Raw genomic sequence first — 22098 nt, forward strand, 5'->3', positions numbered from 1 at the left:
ATATTTTATTTTTATAATATTATTAGTTAATTTAAACAATTAACAACATTAATTATTTTGATTAAAACATTAGTGCAGATTTTTTTCTTAAAAATCACATCTTCTGATTCAATATATTAACATTTTTTTTTGAAAATGAGTGTCGTTTTCTGTTTTGAAAATATCTACCTTAATGTTTTAATTGAAATAGTTAATTTTTTTAATTAATTATACTAAGTAATTATATTTAAAAATAAATGATCATAGAATTATAAGTATAGGATTAATCTCAAATTTGAGCTCAAGAGAGGGACCAATGCCAGAATTTGTCTTAAGATTACTAAAGAACCGTCAACCGGCAGTACCCGGTGACTCTTCTCCCACCGACAACCCTGTCCTTCATCTTCCTCAGCTTACACTAAAATAACAAACTTTATTGCACGAGACACATAGCCCCCTCAAAATAATAATATAAAGGAAACATTTTAGAGAAGGTTAGGATCCCCAGAGGTTACCCACACTCTCTCTGGACCTTACTTTCCATTTCTTCTTACACCAACAACCCAGTGCAGAGCTTTGGTGAGTTCAAACTATGAAACGTCTGTTTCAGCTTTGTTCTCACTCTTCTTTTTCCTTTTTGCATTACAGATTTTTATTATTGACCTTTTTACGTTTGCTGTTTTGTTACTTAGCTTCAGATAATTCACAAGACTAACTCAACAACTGCATTTTCTCTGCTTTTTTTTTTTGCATCGAGAAATGGTTTGACTACTTACCATATCGATCTGGTTGATCTCTGTTTTGATTTTTTTTCTCATTATCCAACAAGTTTATCTTCTTTGATTTCTGATATGCTCTGGTTTTTCTGTTTGCTCTGTTTCGGTTCCATTTTCGGGTTTGTATATATTTCAAATAAGTATTGATCTTTAGATGCTTGAACCTTTTCAAATGGTGTTCGAGTTCTTGGAATTATCATTTTTTTTTGTTTTCGAACGAAGGAAAAGTTATAAAAAAAAGTGGGAGGTGCTGAATTTCGACTAACATTCATGTGGTTTGGGTTCTTTATTCGTTTATGATTAAGATCTCTAGTAAGAGAAAAATCTGACGAATTTTGATTGGTAGGGAAAAAGAAGATATTTTTCCTGGTGAAATACCTGAAAGCCAAAAGGGAGAGAGCGACTAAAAAGTAAAGTTGGCTTAGTTGCTCAGCTGCATACTTTATTCGCCTACTATGCTTGGTTTATCTATATTTGTATGCATAGAAAACTTATACCGTTTTAAAATTAAATTAATTTACATTTAACAAATCATCGGTTAAACTCAGCTATATATATTTTTCTCTATTTTCTTCAATGTATGTTTTCTCTGTTTATACCTGTACTCAGTTATGGCTGATGTCCAAAACTGTATATTTTCTCTATTTTCTTCAATGTATATACCCAAGAAAGTTTCTTTCGAAAAATGCTTCATTGACCTTTCTGGTTTTTTTTTTCTGGGTCATTTCCGATCTGATGAAAAGCTTTTCACTTTATTTCGAATACTGGAAATACATCTCTTGGCCTTGTTTTTCTTCTTTGATCTGAGTTTTGGAATATATTCCACATTAACTTTGAATAGAAAATGCATATCAAAATGAACAAGAAACTGAAAATGCGCAATTTGTTTGATGTAATGAGTAATGGCTCTGGTTGTTTTCCGTTTAAGAATTCTTGTTTAGACAGTTCATACAATACATACATGTTAAGATTTGGTTTTGGAAGAAACACTCCACATTTTGAATTATGGACCAATGTTTTTTTTACATTAGTTTTCATCAATACTTCTGCAATGGTGAATTATGCCATTAATATTCTAGCTGCAAGTTTTTGTCATTGATATCAGTTGCGAAAATTGCATCATAGACTGCCTTAAAGGGTTGATGACTTTTAACTTGTAATTTTACTGGTGGTTTAATTTGAAATTATCTGAGCCTCAGATTTACAGGTTCCACTATTGTTTAATCTTAGTTTTGATTTGAAGAAGATGATTTATTCCCAGTGACAGACAAGTTTTCCTTTATTGTTGTGAAATGTCCTGTTTATATTTTCAAAGTCCAAAAGAAGCTTCTAATGTGTCTTCGATTCAGGTCTGAGCATTTTTTTTTAAAAAAAAGCCCTTGCAGCATTGGAATCACGATCTGTAGTTTGTATTTTACAGAACCTATTGATATAGGCTTTGAATTGTTGAATGCATTGAATGCTTCTTCCCTTTGTTATTTCTTTTATTTTTCTTGCTCATTCTCTCCCTGCGCTTACTTCCTATGCTTTTAGCTTGAAGCTCTAATTGGATGCAATGCTGTGTCTGTGAGCCTATAGTTGAATTAATATTCTTTCGTCGTACTATTTATATGTTACTTTCTATGTGCACTCGGAACTTGTAGAGTTTTTGTTCTTGGTCAAATGTAGCTGAATTTGGCTAATATCAAGCTACAGATAGTTCCGTACTGATGATCCCGGCTTCTCTCTTGTGCAGGAGAACCGAAGTGGCAGAAGTGCCTGAACAAGATTGGCCTGTCGTCGAGTGAGGTGGTTTCTTCTAAATACGTGCCATTTTGCATCCAGTGTTGACATTAAACTAACGAGTTTGGTAGGGATATCAACTGCTATTCTCTCCCTTCTCGTAGTTTCTTCCTTAACTGTAGTTATAAAGAGATTCAACTTCAAATATGAAAGACACTGGGAACAAGAGGAGAAATTCAGCTAATGTTCAATCGAAGCATCCTGGAAGAACTGATAGGAGAAACAATAAACCAAATCAAGGGAATGGTGGAAAAACTTTGAAGCCAAAAGAACCTGAATCCAAAGCTTTAAGAGCTAGATCAGACCCTAGTTCTAAAGTAAGTGATTTGAATGTAGGCTCTGAGCCTACTGAAGTTTATGAAAACGTGATTATACATTATGTGAATGATGTTAACAGGCCTGAAGAAACATATTCTGATCCGAAAGGTAATAAAATGGCCACAAAAATAAGGAAAGATGACGTTTTAGACGATTGCTCCAGTGACGTGGAGGGGGAAACAACCCAGGGAAAAGAAGATGAATCAGATTCTGAGACAACGAAAGATTCAGTATCTTCTGTGGGAGATCCCTTGACAGCTGAGGATGAGAGAGAAGGGTGTATTTCCAGAGTTTCTAATGGTGTTCACAGTAACAACCTCACAGATGCTTCTTCCCATGATTCCAGAATGGGACCCAATCATGAAACTAATAAATTACACTCGAAGGCACTGAAGAATACTCCTAAGAAATCTTCAAAATTTAATGGAGCCCCCCCTAAGAATGCTACTAAGAGTCCTTTAGAAAAAACATTAAAACTTTTTCCTACTCCATTTGAGTCTTCAGAAGGATCTAATGACAAGCATGCTGAAGAGGTGAAAGAAGTTGATGTCTTAGATGAGACATCAAATGGCACTCGAAGTTTCGCAGGTGACAATGAGCCTGTTGATGCTGACGACAAATTTCAAGTTGAAAATGAGGCAGCTTTAGATGAAAAGATAAAAGAGATGGAGACAAGAATCGATAAACTTGAAGCAGAGCTTAGAGAAGTTGCTGCCCTGGAAATTTCTTTTTATTCTGTTGTTCCAGAGCATTGGAGCTCAGCACATAAACTGCACACGCCTGCTCGACGTCTTACTAGACTCTATATACATGCTTGCAAGCATTGGGCTCAAAACAGACGAGTCACAATTGCCAAAAACACCATGTCTGGGCTTATTTTGATTGTAAAATCTTGTGGTAATGATGTTTCAAGGTATGGAAATTATAAGCAGATAGTATTTTTCTTGAGCGCTTTAGAATGTCACAATTTACTCTTGACAGCTGAATATTCTTCTTCTTTTGTATTGTAAGGTTAACCTTCTGGTTATCAAACACTATACTGCTGAGGGAGATCATTTCTCAATCATTTGGAAATTCATGCAACTCAAGCCCATTTTCCCGGCATTCTGAGTTGAATGGCAGTAACAAAAGGGGTGAAGTAAAGTCTACAGCTCTAGAATGGAAAGGTGGTGCTGGTAGTAAACACGTAAATGGTTTTGGGCCGCTTGTTGATGATTGGCAAGAGACAGGAACCTTCACCTCTGCACTAGAAAAAATGGAATCTTGGATATTCTCTCGAATAGTTGAGTCAGTATGGTGGCAGGTAAATAGTTGAAGTTGCCAAACTTTTTACATTTAAGGGAAACTGCTATTTGAAAATGTAGGTCATGTAATTGATTTACAGTTTTGAGTATCTAAATTACAAACAAGAGAAAGAATTTATGTGTAGTCCTTATTTCAGGCTCTTACTCCATATATGCAAACTCCTCTCGAGGGTTCATCTGTCAGCAGAACAATTGGAAAGTTGTTGGGGCCAGCCTTGGGCGACCAACAGCAAGGAAGTTTCTCGATCAACTTATGGAAAAATGCTTTCCAAGATGCTTTTCAACGACTTTGTCCTGTTAGAGCATGCGGTCATGAGTGTGGTTGCTTGCCAGTTATTGCAAGATTGGTATGTACTTAAACGTGTTATCCCTCTGTAAATTTTAAGCAGTAGCACAGTTTATCTTTGTCATGTTCTCATCTATTTATTCCTGGTGAACTAATTGATTTACCCTTTTTTATCAGGTTATGGAACAGTGCGTTGCAAGGCTAGATGTAGCAATGTTCAATGCTATTTTGCGGGAGTCTGCTCATGAGATCCCAACAGATCCTGTATCTGATCCTATTGTAGACTCAACGGTTCTGCCTATTCCAGCAGGAGATCTCAGCTTTGGATCTGGTGCACAGCTTAAAAATTCTGTATGTACCTTATTAGTTGACTTTTTGTTTTTTCATTAACATCTGTGGTATCTCTAGTTGGGGCTAGTCCTTGCAACATACCTATATCAAAACAAGAAATCGTTGCTGTGAATCTCAGTAATTCCCGTGCTTGTTATATTTACTCCATTCTGTGGTCCTAATGCTTTTATGGAACACCGCCTCTTAGAAATTTATATCAGTCTTGGTGGTGATACTGTGACATAGTGCTATTAGTTGCAAATAGCGGTTCTTGTGATAAAAATATGTTTCATTCTCTAATGTGGGGCACTTGTTTTGCAGGTTGGTAATTGGTCTAGATGGCTGACTGATATGTTCTGCATGGATAGTGATGAGGATCATCCTTCAAAAGATGATTTTAGACAAAATGGAGACGGGGAACCTAAATCCTTCCCTTATCTTAGTTCCCTTAGTGATCTTCTAATGCTTCCAAAGGACATGCTTTTGGACCGTTCGGTTAGAAAGGAGGTTGGTTTCTAATTAAAGTCTGCATTTTTTCGATCTCTGTGATGTTGGTGCCTCTCTTAACTCATTTGACTATATTATTTTCATGGCTTTAGGTGTGCCCATCAATAGATCTTCCATTGGTTAAACGCATTCTCTGCAATTTCACTCCAGATGAATTTTGTCCTGATCCTGTTCCAGGAGCTGTATTAGAAGCCTTGAATGCTGAGGTATGATTAGTTCGGGGTTCTCTTGTTCTACGCATTTGTTTTTCGTATTTTTTAATAACTCATAAGATAATTCTCAATGTCGGCCTTGCATATGCTATTTTGTGTTCCATATTTCGTCGGATGCAATCTTGCCTTTAATCAGTAAAAAAGAGGAAAAGTTATCTTGTTTTTTGATATATGGTTCTTTCGTCCATTAGACTATTGTCGAGAGGAGATTATCGGGAGAGCAGGCTAGAACTTTCCCTTATACAGCTGCCCTCGTTGTCTATACTCCTCCATCCTCAGCTGATATCGCGGAAAAAGTTACAGAGGCAGGAGGGAAATCACCGCTGTATAGGAATGCATCAGCGGTACAGAGGAAAGGATATACCAGCGACGAGGAACTGGAAGAATTGAATTCTCCACTTACATCGATAATCGATAAATTGCCGTTGTCACCGACGATGTTTGCCAATGGAGGAGTGAATGGACACTATAAGCATGCGGGCTACTGTGGTGCAAATGCAAGATACGAACTCCTCCGCGAGGTATGGTCCGGTTGAGTGTTTTATGTATGTTTGTTTTGTAAATCTCTCATGTTTCGTGGCCATGGAAAAGTGAATGTAAAGGTTAAAATTTTAGATGATTCAAAGTTAAAGGAAATTTCAAACATGGTTTAATGGCTTGACAGTACGGTGGGAAGAACTTGCTTTGGTTTTAATGAATGTAGAGAGAGCTTGAGATGATCCATTGCTATATATATTGATTTCAATACATTGTATAATTTCTTCTTTTTGTTTGTTTAAAATATCGTTTTATAAACTCATTGAGTAGCTTCAGTGATTAAAGAGGATGTTCTCTCCTAATATCTTGAATTCGAACAGTTGTGCCTATAAAGTGTGTATTGTCAATGATTAAGAAAGTCTACAAACATATATTATCTTATAATCAATATATATTATTAAAATAATATATCGTTTTACGGTTAAGTATTGATAAGAAAGAATGCAAATAGTAAAGTAAAACGATTAATATTTCATCCAAAATTACATAATGTATTTACAATTTAATAGGAGGATCAAATTGAAAAAAATATAAAATTGAAGGATTAAATTAAAAAAGAAATTTATTGTCGAAATTATTTGTGTATATTTTTCATAGTTAAGACAAAATTCCACCGATCTTCTAAAAGCTAATTCACCCCTATTGATTACGTTCTTTGAACGACTTAATATTATCAAATAAATTTAATTTGTTATTATATCATATACTAGATGTTGTATACGCAATAATTTTACCAAACTTAAATAAATAAAATTTAACATTTTATTAATGAACATAAACCTAAACCAATTACAACAGTTTTACACACCAAGTATTAATTCTTAATGCATTTTTCCTAAGAATTTCATGGTCATATTTGTATAAATATGTTATGATTCATATATAAAATTATTTCATTTTACCATTAATCAAATAGTTAATGCAAAAATAATCTATTAAACGACCTCAACAATAAAATGAAGTATTAATTATTGTAAGATATGAATTCGAGTAATTATATCTAAAACATATACATATATATATTATCAATAATTTACAAAAATTATAAATAAATATCATATTGTAATCATTCCGACGTATTTAAGAGAAAACAATTAATACAAAAGAATGATATGATCCATGAACGGACTTCTCTTGAAAACAATCAAAACCAATGGAACAATAGGTTTGTAACTTCAATGCTTGGGGAAAGCAATATGAGAAACGAGTAGAGAGAATGCAACCACCACCCCTGAAGCAGGCAAAGAGAAGGCGGCGCCAGTGTCCATCAACGGTGCTGTTGCCGGTGTCCGTGCCGGTGCGGAAACTGTTGCAGCTATGGAGAGGACAAAGGCAAAAACAAAAATGGTGACGATGGGGCTGGAGATAAGGATGGACATGAGATCCGAATCCGACCGGTTTTGACCCAACCCCATATGATCGGTTTTTTTTTCTAAATTTTTTTAGTTGGGTCGGGTTTTTTTGAAGATGGTGTTCGGGTCGGGTCAAATTCGGGTTTAGAGTGAAAAATACCCGATCCGACCTAAAAAAATATAATTTTACCTTATATATTTAAAAATAATTACAATAATATCATTATATATATATATATATTTAATTAAATCATTATTTTTATTAAATAAAAATAATATTTTTTATTATTTTAAGTAGAATTTAAATTTTATTTTAAAAAATCAAATCGAATTAAGGGTACATATTATATGGGTTAAATCAGATTTTGAGTAAAAGAAACATTATTCTCTGAGGGTCCAAAACCGCAAATTTTGCCATAATTGTGAACTGAAATCTTGAAAACTAAAAGAAAAGTGACAAGTAAAGAAAGACTGAAAAGATGGCGAGACAAGATTTGAGGTTGGTGTGTTTGTATAGGTACATGTGAACGTGAACAATTGGCGTGGACCATACAATGAATTGGAACAGCTTTGAACAACTCAATTTGAAATCAAGGGTCGGGTGACAGAGACCGATTCATTATTTTATGTTAAGATTAAATTTATAATATTTTAAATATAAATAAAAATAAATTAGTAATAAAAATATATAAAAAAAATTTAAGAATTTCAGTTAGGGTGCAAAGTGAGGTCGGTTGTAATCATGTTCTCGTGTAATAAACGTTAGAGGATCGTTTGGCCAACCCCCTCCCGCATGTACTATGTGTGGCATTATGCAAAATTTAAGTAATTTTTTAAAAATCTGAATAAAATTATTTTAATAAAATTATTATTTTTAGTTATCAAATAATTGATAATATTTAAAATATATATTTTTTGTAACCCTAGATTAATTAGAAAAATCATTTTCCTTTTAAAATAAACCTAAATAATAATTTTAAAAAATAATTAAAAAAATTGTGTTATCACCATTGATTTATAAATCCAATGTACTAAATTTAAGTTTAATATTTTTATTTTAGAAAAAAATAGAGAAAAATGATTAATGCTATACATGATTTCTTTAGAAATAATTTGTTATATTTATGATTATGATTGAATGTGTAACTTTTTAAATTTTTGAGTTAATGTTCGAGTGTAGATTCAAAGTTTATTTGAATAGATTTATTGTAGTATGGGATCCCTTGGATCAAATTTGTACTTAATCGGTAAATAATCGATCTAATTGGAGATAAAAAAAAATTAAACTTAGGATGAAGTGAAGAAGACCTAGAGTGTAATTTATCCATTGGAGATAATGGTCGTTAGGTATTAAATGTGTAGTTTACTATAAATTTTAATTAAGGGCAAATACATAAATGGTCATTCGACTATAGAATATTATTTTGTTGAGTTATCTGACTATTAAAAGTTATAAAATGGTCATCCGACTAGAAGACGTTGCTTTGTTAAATCTATCGACTATTAAAAATTGTAAAATGGTCATCCAGCTATTCATATGTTCTAAACTTATCATTTTTCGTTAAAAATTGATAATCATATGAATTAAACGTTAATCTGCTGACTATGATATGATAAAATCCGATCTCATAACCATTTGATTTATATAGTTATTTGAGATTCTATGATTAGATTTTATCATATCTCAATCAACATGTTAACGTTTCGCTCAAACTGCTGTCAATATTTTAACAAAAACAATAAGTTTAAAATATATAAATAGTTAGATGATCATTTTATAACTTTTAATAGTCGAAAGATTCATTAAAATAACATTATATAAGAAGAAGATCATTTTGTAATTTTTAACAATCGAAAGATCATTTATATACTTTACCCCTTAATTAAATGCACACATCGATTTGGAACACCGAGAATTATTTTCATCAAAACCGTTAGTCAACAATCCGCAACATATGTTTGTTTCCTGTGTTTCTTCTGTTCATGCAAGCAAACCACTCAAAAACACTTCATATCAACACATTTTGTAAAGAAAAATGAAACACAAACACATTCTCACAATAATGAATAAATTAATGCCAACTCCATCATCTTTATTAGGGTCCTTTGATTTTTTTGGTAGTCATTAGGCTCTTCGTTAACCAAATCGCCGTTTCTCTAGACGAGGCGACTTCATCCCCGAATGGTCGTAGCACGCCGGCAAGCTCATGAATTTTGTCTTGCTTAAGAAGCCTAGCACATAGCTCAAGCAGAGATTCCAATGCTTCGGCTCTTTCCAAACTTGGATTCTCCCATGCCGTCTTAATTTCATCACTACTCAAGGCTGTAAATCTACTCAATAATGACACGTCACTCGGTGTCAATTGAACTGGCCGGACACCGTCTTTCTCTGCCGGAGCGGAACAAGTATTAGTCTCCGATGTCACTCCTACTTCATCTTTACTCGGAAGTACAGCATTACTTTCGGATGACAAGTCACTCATGTCGATGCCTTCTGTTTTGGCATCAGGATTACTGGTTTTATTAGAAGAGCATCTTCGTCCTACATCGGTTTCATAAATAGTAGATGAACTTCCGTCATCAGGGAACCCGTTTTTATCATCACAGCTTATACTGGAAACAGTTAGTTTACTCAAATCCTCTAATCTACCAACAACCTGCATGTCAGGAACATCTTTTGCTGCCTCTTCAAGAACATGCATGTCACAAAAAGTCACCTCGTCTTTTTGGCTTACAGTCTCTGTATCAGCTTCTCGCAAGGTTCGAGTGTGCTCAGAAGCAGGCTCTTCTTGATCATCATTATGAGAATTGAATGCCATCTCTGAAATCGACTCCGCTAGAGCATACTTTTGATCCGGTTTTTCTCCGTTGCTAACACTCACTTCAGAATCAGTGGCCAGTTCTTTGGAATCACTGGTAGAGATCGATATTTCAACGGTACAGCTAGTAGGATCAACCCTCTTAGTTACAAGGTTGTTTTCTGTACTCGCTCTGGATGCTGGCTCCTCACAACTAGAACTGCTTACATGTACATCACCAGCCATTCTCTGAAATGCATGCATATTTTCTTGTCCATTTGATACCCCGACACCTTTAGCAGCCTCATCCTTTCTGGTGCCATTTCTGCTGAAGAACGATATTTTAGGCATCTTCTCCTCAGGGCTGTTTTTGGACTTTATGGGAAGATAAACCGGAGATGGGATTCTGCAGCGAAGGATATGTGGCTGCAAATGGGGGTGCCTTAATAGTTCAGCAGCCTAAAATACCAGAATGCTCTCGAATCAGTATCTATATTAATGTTCAAAACTAGAGAGCTAAATACAGGGTGACTTGCACTCACAGTCGGTCTGTGTTCAGGATTCTTCCTTAGCATACTCTTGATTATTTGTTTCCTGAAACATGTAGTCATTTAAGAGTGTTCTTCCAAGTACGATTAAGTAGACCAGACTCGCCGTTGAGCAACAGCTGATATAACGAGTTGGAAAAGGTTGCTTACAGAGTGGAGGAATACAAAATTGGGAGAGGAGAAATGGAGGATCTGTTGATCTTGTTAATGAGTCCAGCCATATCCTGTTAAGTTGTCAATGACATAGTTTATGATAGAATCTATAGCAAAGCGTATTACAGAAAACGTGACGGTAGTAAAACGATATTGAGGCTACGTCAAAATACTCATGTTAAAACACTCACTGGAGCTCGAAATGCAGGTTGATGTGCAGCAATCTCAAACATACAGCAACCTGGAATAAGTTTATGTCAATCCTAGTTAAAAGGATAACAGATTTTGTATCTCAGAATTACGCTGTGAATTTCTTTACCAAGTGACCATATATCAGATTTATATCCGTAAGGTATATCCGCCAGCAGCTCGGGACACATATAGTTGGGTGTTCCAACGACCTATTAAGAATATGCATAGCGTGGAAAGTAAGTCAAGTCAATCCTTTAGAACTGGTTTTGACAGATTCCATAACTAAGAGTACTAAGACATTTAATGATGAAACAGTTCTTATTCCAACCAGGAATACATTAAAACTAGCAAATAAAAGCTTGAAGCATTGGAGGAGTTCTAAGACAGTCCAAGTTCAAGGAGTCATTTTTTTTTTTTTACTGAAAACTTCATATAAGAAATTCTTTAGAAAAGATTAACACGAGTACATACCGAGGAAGCAAGGTCTTCTGTGTTAAGTAATTTCGCAAGTCCAAAGTCACCTATACAGTTCATATAAGACATAAATATCATAGAGACAAAAAATGGAGGCTAAACCTCAAAAAGAAACAGGGGTTCTGTTACTATAATCCTTTTCCCTTCATACCAAGCCGAATGTCATTGTCCTTCGTAAGGAATATGTTCGAACACTGAAATCAAAATACAAGTTAGAATATAACATCGCCATTGAAGAGCCTTTCTTCACAATAGGAACAAAGATAGAAGCAGTACTTTCAGATCCCTGTGAAGAACACGATTCGAGTGCAGGTAGTCCACGGCCAACAGTAATTGAGTCATCCATTTGCAGATTTTCTAGGGACCAAAAAGAGAACGATGAGAGGTAAATATCATCTCTAGATTTTGCATACAAGTAGTTCAGCAGCAGAATTATTGCATTACCTCCTCAGGAAAGTGCATACCTCGGGCCTTTTTAATAAGCTCAGCCCTGATTCCACAAAAAATTGTAAGTCCCCAAATACTCATCTATGTATCATAAGCATCAGATAGCATCCACCATGACCATCTTTTATTGACTATTTAATTACACAATAATCTGATTAAAGCTAATGACCAAAAATACATACACGATAACTGACCATAAATCCCACACATTAACTTTACTGCAGAGAAATTTATAATTTTAAAGCCATTTGACTATTTCTGTCGAAGGATTAAAAAGTTGAAGATAAGAAATATGCAATTTTTTTTATCATAATCTAGAATGTGCCTAAGACGATTAATGAACTTAGTATTTCATCATGATCTGAGAAAACACATAACAACTCTTTTCGTGGTAACTTACATGTCCCCTCCTTCACAGTAGCTGGTTACAATGCATATGCTATTTCCCTGCAAAGCATGAAGACAAAGTAACAAATAATTGAAGATTCACTAGTGGTCTCGACCACCTAAATTATATTGCTCGGCAGCTCTTTCGTATCAGAATGTATATCCAAAATAGTAATTTAACCCTTTCACCTTATCAACCCAAGCATCTTTATACTTGACAATATATGGATTATTTAGTTTTGCAATCAACTCCATCTGCAATACAGTGAAAGCACATATGAGATATTCTCAAACATGCAATGACTTGGGATGAATTAAGGGTATTCTTGGTTTCAAATACGAAAAATTTGGTAGATATAAAAGAACAAGCTGTCTAGAGTCTAGACATTTTTTTTTCTTATTCGGCATTAAGTTTAGAAGTATTTTTTAGGGTCTTCCCTATTTTTTGGATAAGTGAAGTCATTTTTGTCCCTAACTGTAATAAATTCTTAATCAACCAGGAGTCTTTTTAACCCAAAATGTACTAAGTCGGAAGGCTATTCACAAATTCAGAGGATATTTATGAGATTAACATTCAAACCACATAAAGCATAAGAGACTCTTGATCAAATCAGCAATTTATCTACCTTAACCTCAAACCAAGCGCTCATTATACCAGGGTTTCTCGATGGATAGATAAAGTTAGGTGGAGGGGGGAGTGACATAGGTGGATGATATGTTACTCGGACTTGGGATCAATGACATATATGAGTATGTATCTGACATGCATATACTCCTTTTTTAATAATTGTTTTCATATATTTAGAGGATTATACTTCATATTGATGTCTGAATATGTGTCGACCAGAATCATTTTAAGAAAATAAATAGTCTAGGTAACATAAGTAGATGCATGCACATATTTTCAGTCTGATTCTAACGGTTGTCTTCGGTTTTCAAGCATGTTGTGAGTAGGTCTGTGTTTGCATTCGCGCATAATTTGTTATCAGAAAGACCAAAAACATTACATCTAACAGTATTTTTTTATGCTATATGTATCCATCTAGTTTTAGTAAACAAAAGAATAGGTCACTGCAAAAGAAAGAAAAAAATAATCAGGATCATTGCTCTCAGAGAAGTAACATAGTAGAAAATGAATGGTGAACCGAGGTCTCAGGGTGCAACCTAGCACAGCTATCAGTCATGGGAAATACTACAATGGAATAATCCATGTAATTTTAGGTCATTACAATTCACATGTTAATTTATAACAAGCATGAGGAATGGAAAATTGGCTTTAAGAAAGTGACCTCTTGGTGAGCTGTACGCTTAAACTTCTCTGTTTGCTTGGCCAGGCGGATCTTCTTCAACACATACCTAACAGAGTAAGAGAGAAACTTAAAGCCAATAATTGGTAAAGGACGATGAACCGTGCCGACAGCTACTACAGTAATTGAGAGGGAAGAAAAAAGCAAAATAAGAAGATAAAAAAACTTACTTCTTTTTCTCAAGTTTATGGAGAACAAGAAAAGCAGCTCCAAAAGCTCCTCTTCCAATCTGTTCTATAACTTCATAGTCCGTTTTGGACTTGCCATCGCCATTATCACTCTCCATTGAGACCTTGAAAAGACCAAAGATAAAGACCCAACCTTTTAATCATCAACAAAATAAAAGCCCGTTTCAGAAATCTCTCAGCCAAAACAAGCTAATTAGAAAGAAAAACCCAAATTCCAAAATTTGAAGGACAAAAAAAGAAGAAGAGAAAAGTTAAAGACAGACCAAAATTATTGAAAAAGCTCAAACCTTTGATATTATTGAAGCTCTTGGAAAAATGTTACGATCTTATAGGTGAAAAAGAAACACAGAAAGTTGAGTAAAGCTAAAATTGACAATGATGATATCAGTGTGGAATATAAGGGAGGAGAGAGAGAGAGAGAGAGAAGTGGATGGACAAACTCAATGAAAAGGGTTGATGACTATACCAAATTAATTAATCAAATGGGGAAGAAAAACAGTAAAGAGGTGGAAGAATAAAGTGAAGTATTACAGGCATCCAAATACTACTTGTCATAACTTAATTGGGGAGTTGATAAACGAAAGATGGTAAGTTGAAATCTACAGGGCGAAAGTAAAAGAGAAAGACTTTGCTTGCATTTGCAGGTTCATGGAAGATCACTCATAAACCCATATACATATACATATACAATAACAAAGCCAGAAGTACGTAGCCTACCATCTGGTTGTGATGTCACAATCCTTTAGAAAAATCCATCAGAGTTCTCGGGGAATGTCTCAGGAAAGGCGGGTTAATATACGGCTAATATACAGCATTACCGGATACATTAAAATGTATTTAATAAATTCGGTTTAGCGGTACCTATTATGTTGACAACTAATAATGTTTTAGGTAGAAAATATGAAAAACTATTAAAAAATTTGGTAACCGGTAAACTTTGGTTATCGGTAAGTATCTATCCTTTTTATAAAAGTGTCCATACTTTTAACATATCAAGTAAATTTTACCGGTTTTGTCATAATGAATCTGGTTTTGTCATATTTTTACCTGTTATATTGTAAATTATCTATCCTTTTTATAAAAGTGTCCATACTTATTTCACTGTGAAAATATATTTATTATTATCTTTAGTTAATATTGTTAAATTTAAAATCTAAATAATATTTTATAAAATATCAAAACAATCAAATAATTTTTTGTGTAAATGAAATTATTAAATTAATATTGTAGGTGGAAAACATGAAACACTATTAAAAAAATTGAAACATAAATTACATAACTTTCAAAAAAGTATATATCATTTTTATAAAAGTGTCCATACTTATTTCACTGTTGAAAACATATTTATTATTATATTTGGTTAATATTGTTAAATTTAAATTCTAAATAATATTTTATAAAATATCAAAACAATCAAATAAAATTTTGTGTAAATTAAATTATTAAATTAATATTGTAGGTGGAAAACATAAAACACTATTAAATAAATTGAAACATAAATTACATAACTTTAAAAGCAGTTTTAAATCCTAAAAAGTGTCGATACTTTTAAGAAATATATCGATCCAAAACGATATACCAGGTAAAAATATGATAAAACCGGTAACAAAATGATAAAACCGGTAAAATTAAAAGTGTCGATACGTTATATAAGGATCGACACTTTGTGAATTTAAAAGAGAAGCAGTTATAGCGCCTATAATGTGTCGATACTTTAAAAAAAAATATCGATCCACAACGATATAACAGGTAAAAATATGATAAAACCGGTATCAAAATGATAAAAACGGTAAAATGATACCGGATATATTGAAAGTGTCGATACTTTCGTAAGTACGTGTAATAAATTATCGACACTTTCAAAGAAATAGGTAATTATCCTTTCGAAAGTATCGACACCTGACATAAAAGTATCGACACTTTTGTATTTGTATCGATTAAATATAAATAACATATCCGATGAAAATATAAGCTAAATATCCTCTGAAAATAGATAGAACGGACGAGTTTTTGAAATCGAAGAGTAATTGTTGCTGCATTTCAGAAGGCGTTTCTAAAGCGAAGTTTGTTTGTTTGTTGCTGCAGTCGAATCGAAAAGTATGTTGTCGAAACCCTAATTTTTTATTATTACAGTAATCGCGATAGGGTTTTTTATGTGTTGTTTGGGGTTTTGGAGTAAGGAAGCATTTGGGACCGATTGCAGGTAGAAATAGATATTCAAGGAAAACGATAAATGTCGATACTTTTATTAAATATTATAGGTAGAAAATGATATTATAGGTTGTATAAATGTGCCGACACATTTTGGTGTGGCCATTCAAATTCTTTTGAAGAAAACCGTTTTACCACAAGAGTAGTTATCTATATTTGTATATTGAAAAGTGTATGTAACAAAATAATTTGATTTGCGTAAACTGATATATGAAGGAAAAATGGAGTCAATGGGTTGGAAAATTGTTGGTGGAGCAGATGACTTTGAAATTGAGGCCGAGACTCGAAAGCAACCAAAGGGTGGATATATGTACTTCTAGTAAGTATCAATGTCTTTTTGTTATTATTGTTGAAATGGTAATTGGATTAAAGTATCGATAAACTTTAAATTGATTACAAATTTTAAACGGTTCTTCTGAGAAATCAGGTCCTTCGAAACTCTGAACTTTAGATCCGACATGGAGAAACAAAGATGGCAGACGAGTTTTAAAGTAAGGAAGATTCGTCCCGAACGTGTCATTGACCTGGGTTTCTTGTTTGATGATAAATATGCATTTAGTTTTAAATCCACATTTACATCTTGGGGTTGGCTTGAATTCCTTGGTGTAGAACCAAGATATTATCCCAACCTAGTTAGAGTCTTCTACAACAATGCTTCCTTACAGCACGAGCCTAATAAGACTAATATAATAGGAATTAATACACATGTCATGGGGAAGGATATATATATATCTCCAGAAACTATTGCGGAGGGTTTAGGTGTAGCGAATACAGGGGATTCAGATGAAAATGGTGTAGATTGGTCTACAATTAAACGGGTTACTAGAAATAGCCCAATTCACCTCGATGTAGAGTCGAGAGTGTTTCACAAAATGCTCACATGGTATATCCGGCCTAGTGGGGGAAAACATTCAACGCTTCGAGACAGCGATTATTGGTGGATAGCAAAGTATAAATCCAAAACGGCTCCAAACATTGCAAAACTCATATTTAATACAATTGTATATATGGTCACAAAGGGAGCAACAATTTCAACTACACTACCATATGGATGTGTCATCACCCATCTGTTGAAGAAGAAGGAAGTTGATTTTTCGCATGACGCCCCTGTTCGATTAACCCGCAAGATTGACATGGTATTTATTAAAAAAGCGGGATATGATTTTGTTGAAAAACTCGGTTGGAAGCGTGTCAAGGAGGTCGGATTAGATCAAGAGAGGGAGGAAATGGACCCCGTTGGCCATGAAGAAGAGCAACCAAGTGGAGACGCAATGATGGAAGAAGCAACAGTTGCAGAGGATGTCACAATTAAGACCGTGATGGAATACATGGTCAATTTTCGGGAGCATATTGATTCCCTTGTGAGTGGAATGCGAGTCGATATTTCATCATTGCAACGTGAAGTCTCCATGTTGCGTAACGAATTACGTCAACGACATCAAACGAGTTAGGTAATTCATTATCTATGTTTCTTAACATTTACACGTTCTGAACTTTATTTTATTTTCTTTTAACAGATGTGGACAACCAATCGGTCGCAGAAGATGAAGCTGACGATGAAGATGACGATGATGATGATGATGACGATGATGATGAAGATGATGATCCAAACAAGTATATCGTGTCTGCAACGCCGCCTTCAAGAAAACTTTTAATTTTTGATCTCAATGGTGTCCTTGCCTACATCCCAAGACTGCCGGCAGGTTTTAATTCTATTCTTTTGTATCCATTATTTTAACATATAAGCGTAGAACTTTAATCTCATTTTCTTCATGTTGTAGATGTTGTCCTCAGAAGAGGATTATTTGAATTTATGCAATTTTGTGTCGACAATTTTGTTGTTGCCCTTTGGTCTTCAAAGATGAGGTTAGAACATGTTTGAGGCAATTGAATTACTGTAGTCAAAATCGTTAATATACATTGAATGTTAACATTCAATCTGATTACAATCTCAGGCATAACGTCGACCGTGTACTTGAGAAACTACCTGTATTTTCCGAGCATTTTCTATTCGTGTGGGTAAGATGAATGTCATTACAGTTTGCTGACTTTTCCTTGTCTATGATTCCTACATATTTATGTTCGACTGTTTGTGAACAGGATCAAAAAAAATGCAAAACATACGATTCTGTTACCTATTGTAAAGATCTCAATGATGTTTGGAACGCGTGTCCAGATTTTAACGAGCTAAATACACTTTTGGTCGATGATTCAGCGGAAAAAATGATTTATAATCCGGTAGGTTGCATTTATGCAATATGTTTCTGATCAGTTGAACAGGTGTTCAGACATTGATTATTTTAACAACTTATGTGTTTATATAGAAATACAATTACATATGTCCACATACCTTTGACGCTGCTTCCCATTCGAACGACAAAGCTCTAGGTATGACACAAATTTATTCATGCTTATGCGAATTTAATTTATTGTTAGTAAAATTGCACCTCATTAGTTTGATAATTGAAATTATTTATGTATGTCCTCAGAAAAAGGCGGAAACATACGAGAGTATTTGGAAAATTTGTTGAAGGCCTCTAATGTTCCGGACTTCGTTAGAAACAACCCTTTTTCATCGGATTAATTTTGTTTGTCGGTACATTATTTGAACATTCTTGTGTATTTAAATTTTGGTGTGATTATATTGTATGTATATTTTCATTAATTATTCCATATTTGCTTCTATGTGTACATATACATTTGAGTGAGTTTTAAGATATTAATTTAGTAATTATAGGCGTCTAATGATTAATTTTTTACGTTACGGTATATATTATTGTTAAATTAAAAATTCTTAATATTATTTTATAAAATATCAACACAATCAACTAATTTTTTTGTGCAAATGAAATTATTAAATTAATATTGTAGGTGGAAAACATGAAACATACTTAAAAAATATTGAAACATAAATTACATATCTTTAAAAAAAGTTTCGATCCTTTTTATAAAAAGTATGGACACTTTCAACATATTATAATAAATAGATAATTTTGTAATATAACCGATATAAATATACCGGTCTTATGCGCGAATAGGTCTACAACCTATATCGACACTTTTTAATATTGTGTCGGTACTTTATGTCCATATTGGAAGAAAATTGTGTCGATATAATTTAAAAAAGTGTCGACATTTTACACATCGGAACCCATAATTATAATGTAATAGATAATTTTGTAATATAACCGGTATAAATATACCGGTCTTATGCGCGAATAGGTCTACAACCTATATCGACACTTTTTAATATTGTGTCGGTACTTTATGTCCATATTGGAAGAAAATTGTGTCGATATAATTTAAAAAAGTGTCGACATTTTACACATCGGAACCCATAATTATAATGTAATAGATAATTTTGTAATATAACCGGTATAAATATACCGGTCTTATGCGCGAATAGGTCTACAACCTATATCGACACTTTTTAATATTGTGTCGGTACTTTATGTCCATATTGGAAGAAAAATGTGTCGATACAATTTAAAAAAGTGTCGACATTTTACACATCGGAACCCATAATTATAATGTAATAGATAATTTTGTAATATAACCGGTATAAATATACCGGTTTATGAGCGAATAGGTCTACAACCGGTATCGACACTTTTAATATTGTGTCGGTACTTTATGTCCATACCATTTAAAAAAGTGTCGGTAATTTGAAGTAACGCGGTTTTTCTTCCTTCATTCAAATATTTATATGTACATACAATAGGAGTGATGTTGATACTTACGATATATTATATGGAGATCGTTGTCATTCCATTCCGTCTTCGAAAAAATCAGTTGATGTAGGCTGTGTGCTTGTACTCAAACTAAGCTTGACTTGAGGACATGTTAGTTTGTTATGCCCCTCACCGTTGCAGTACCCACATCGCCTAATTTGCTTCTCGACCTTGTTCTTCGGCACTTCTTTTCGCTTGCGTTGTTTTCGTTGAGGGTCACGAACATTGTTTACTACAATGCTCTGGTTGACTGAATGATTCAAACCAAACGAGTTTTCTAATTCTTCTATTAGTTTTTTCATCTCATCTCTTGCGGTTTTGAAAGACTCGTCTGTCTTTGATGCAATGTAGCATAACCTACTTGACGTTGAACGTAGAGCAGCGAACCTTGCCATTTGCATCACTTCTGGAGACACATTCAAATCAACATAGCTGGGTGCAGAAGCCTTCGCATCATTAGTCCACCTACTTTGAATCAAAGTCCCGGGCAAATATGTGTAGTCCAATTGCTTCAAAATGTGAAGTTGATGGCGACACGGAAGTCCAACGGTCTCGAATTTTTTGCAGGAGCAAATTAGAGTTTTCGTACGAGAATCAAAACTAATTTCAAATTTCCTATTTTTTTCTGCGTACTTTGACAAAATATAATGTTGACATTCATCTGATAAGGACTTAATCTCTGCCTCAATCCGGTACAATGTCTCCCGTGTAAGTTCATCTTGGAACACACGAAAAGATTCGCGGGTTCCCTTACGTGCACTAAACCCATGTTCCCGTGCGAATCCCTTGTAAAAGTGCCAAGCTTGATCACGTGAACAGAAGAGCTGACCAACCAATCTGTCAGATTCATCAACATTATGTACTTCATGGCATTCCTCGGTTGGCTTAACATTGTCTACATCAGTATTATCCATGGCAAAAATTTTGTTGTGCAAGTTCAGTGCTCCAGGAGTTGATGGATATGTAAACGAAGGTTCATTTTGAACATGTTTCTGTAGTTAAAGGGTGGGTACAACATTAAATTCGCAGTACATATTTAGGTATGTACAATAACTACAAGTATATTATCATTTTAAATTCGCAGTACACTGTTAAAAAAATTGAAACATAAATTACATAAGTTTTAAAAAAAGTATCGATCCTTTTTATAAAAAGTATGGACACTTTCAATATAATAGGTAAACATATGATGTAATAGGTAGCCCTTATATAATGTAATAGGTATCGTTTATATAATGTAATAGGTAATGGTTATATTGTAAAGTGTCTATCCTTTTTATAAAAGTGTCCATACTTTTTTCACTGTGGAAAACATTAATTTAAGGTTATCTTTTGAGTGAGTTTTAAGATATTAATTTAGTAATTATAGGCGTCTAATGATTTATTTTTTACGTTACGGTATATATTATTATTAAATTAAAAATTCTAAATAATATTTTATAAAATATCAAAACAATCAAATAATTTTTTGTGCAAATGAAATTATTAAATCAATATTGTAGGTGGAAAACATGAAACACTGTTAAAGTATCGATCCTTTTTATAAAAAGTATGGACACTTTCAATATAATATAATGTAATAGGTAAATTTGCAATGCTATCGGTATAAATATACTGGTTTACTTATAAAATAGGTAAATATAAGCGCTACCTATTACATTATATAAGCGCTACCTAGTATGTTATTGTACTTTATAATATTTCCGGTTAAATAATATAACATAACCGGTCTAAATTTTAACCGGTCACTTGTTTAACCGGTCACTCCGTATATTAGCCGTTTTTTAGGCGCCGCACCGCAGAACGACCCGAGTTCTCGTGCCAGAATACTTCAATAAACTATTATTATTATTATTATTATTATTATTATTATTATTATTATCATTATCATTAGGATAAAATATATAAATTATATCGATTATAAGATGTTACTTTATCGAGTCTTTTAAATATTAAAAGTTACAAAATTGTCCTATGATTATAAGTTATTTTTTTAGTGTTTCGACTATTAAAAGTTATAAAATGATCATCCGGTTATTCAAATATTTCAAACTCTTCATTTTCTGTAAAAATTTTGATGGTCGTCTGAGATGGACGTTAACCTGTTGACTAGGAAATGCTAAAATCTGATCACATAATTATTTTAATTGTATTTTATGGATCGAATATATGTTTACATTATGACGTCGAGCCAGTGCTTTGAAGTAACGACGATACCAATAGACATCATTAATATATGATTTTATCATATCTCAATCAACATGTTAATGTCCAGCTCA

At 33.6% G+C, this 22098-nt stretch overlaps 2 protein-coding genes across 3 annotated transcripts; one reads left to right on the forward strand and one right to left on the reverse strand.

Moving 5' to 3' along the window:
- The first annotated feature begins 455 nt into the window (after positions 1-455).
- LOC120146645 lies at positions 456-6264 on the forward strand. The gene is made up of 8 exons (XM_039160156.1): positions 456-558; positions 2491-3768; positions 3867-4158; positions 4297-4506; positions 4623-4796; positions 5097-5282; positions 5375-5488; positions 5686-6264. The coding sequence occupies exons 2-8, from the start codon at positions 2684-2686 to the stop codon at positions 6028-6030; spliced, it is 2406 nt and encodes an 801-aa protein (XP_039016087.1). The 5' UTR covers positions 456-558; positions 2491-2683; the 3' UTR covers positions 6031-6264.
- A 3017-nt stretch (positions 6265-9281) lies between these two features.
- LOC120146545 (serine/threonine-protein kinase Nek6-like) lies at positions 9282-14313 on the reverse strand. Of its 2 annotated transcripts, none has more exons than XM_039160072.1 (14): positions 14141-14313; positions 13860-13981; positions 13672-13738; positions 12572-12637; positions 12396-12442; positions 11993-12038; positions 11825-11905; positions 11700-11742; positions 11546-11595; positions 11202-11283; positions 11074-11123; positions 10880-10953; positions 10724-10775; positions 9282-10640 (listed from the first exon to the last, which is right to left on the reverse strand). In XM_039160072.1, the coding sequence occupies exons 2-14, from the start codon at positions 13973-13975 to the stop codon at positions 9480-9482; spliced, it is 1935 nt and encodes a 644-aa protein (XP_039016003.1). In that variant the 5' UTR covers positions 13976-13981; positions 14141-14313; the 3' UTR covers positions 9282-9479. The 2 variants fall into 2 exon arrangements, with proteins under 2 accessions (XP_039016003.1, XP_039016005.1); XM_039160074.1 differs by having other exon boundaries at positions 14165-14311.
- Positions 14314-22098: the final 7785 nt, after the last annotated feature.

The sequence above is a fragment of the Hibiscus syriacus genome, unplaced genomic scaffold, assembly GCF_006381635.1.
Source record: "Hibiscus syriacus cultivar Baekdansim isolate YM2019G1 unplaced genomic scaffold, ASM638163v2 tig00110930_pilon, whole genome shotgun sequence".
NCBI lineage: Eukaryota > Viridiplantae > Streptophyta > Magnoliopsida > Malvales > Malvaceae > Hibiscus > Hibiscus syriacus.

Excerpts from the sequence above, each read along its gene's own strand:
- LOC120146645 (XM_039160156.1), top strand. The coding sequence starts at position 2,684 with ATGAAAGACACTGGGAACAAGAGGAGAAATTCAGCTAATGTTCAATCG. Across the intron at positions 5,283-5,374 it reads ACCGTTCGGTTAGAAAGGAG|GTGTGCCCATCAATAGATCT; the intron begins GTTGGTTTCTAA and ends TCATGGCTTTAG. Across the intron at positions 5,489-5,685 it reads TAGAAGCCTTGAATGCTGAG|ACTATTGTCGAGAGGAGATT; the intron begins GTATGATTAGTT and ends TTCGTCCATTAG.
- LOC120146545 (XM_039160072.1), bottom strand. The coding sequence starts at position 13,975 with ATGGAGAGTGATAATGGCGATGGCAAGTCCAAAACGGACTATGAAGTT. Across the intron at positions 12,638-13,671 it reads AGCGTACAGCTCACCAAGAG|ATGGAGTTGATTGCAAAACT; the intron begins GTCACTTTCTTA and ends ACTGTATTGCAG. Across the intron at positions 10,641-10,723 it reads ATCCTGAACACAGACCGACT|GCTGCTGAACTATTAAGGCA; the intron begins GTGAGTGCAAGT and ends CTGGTATTTTAG.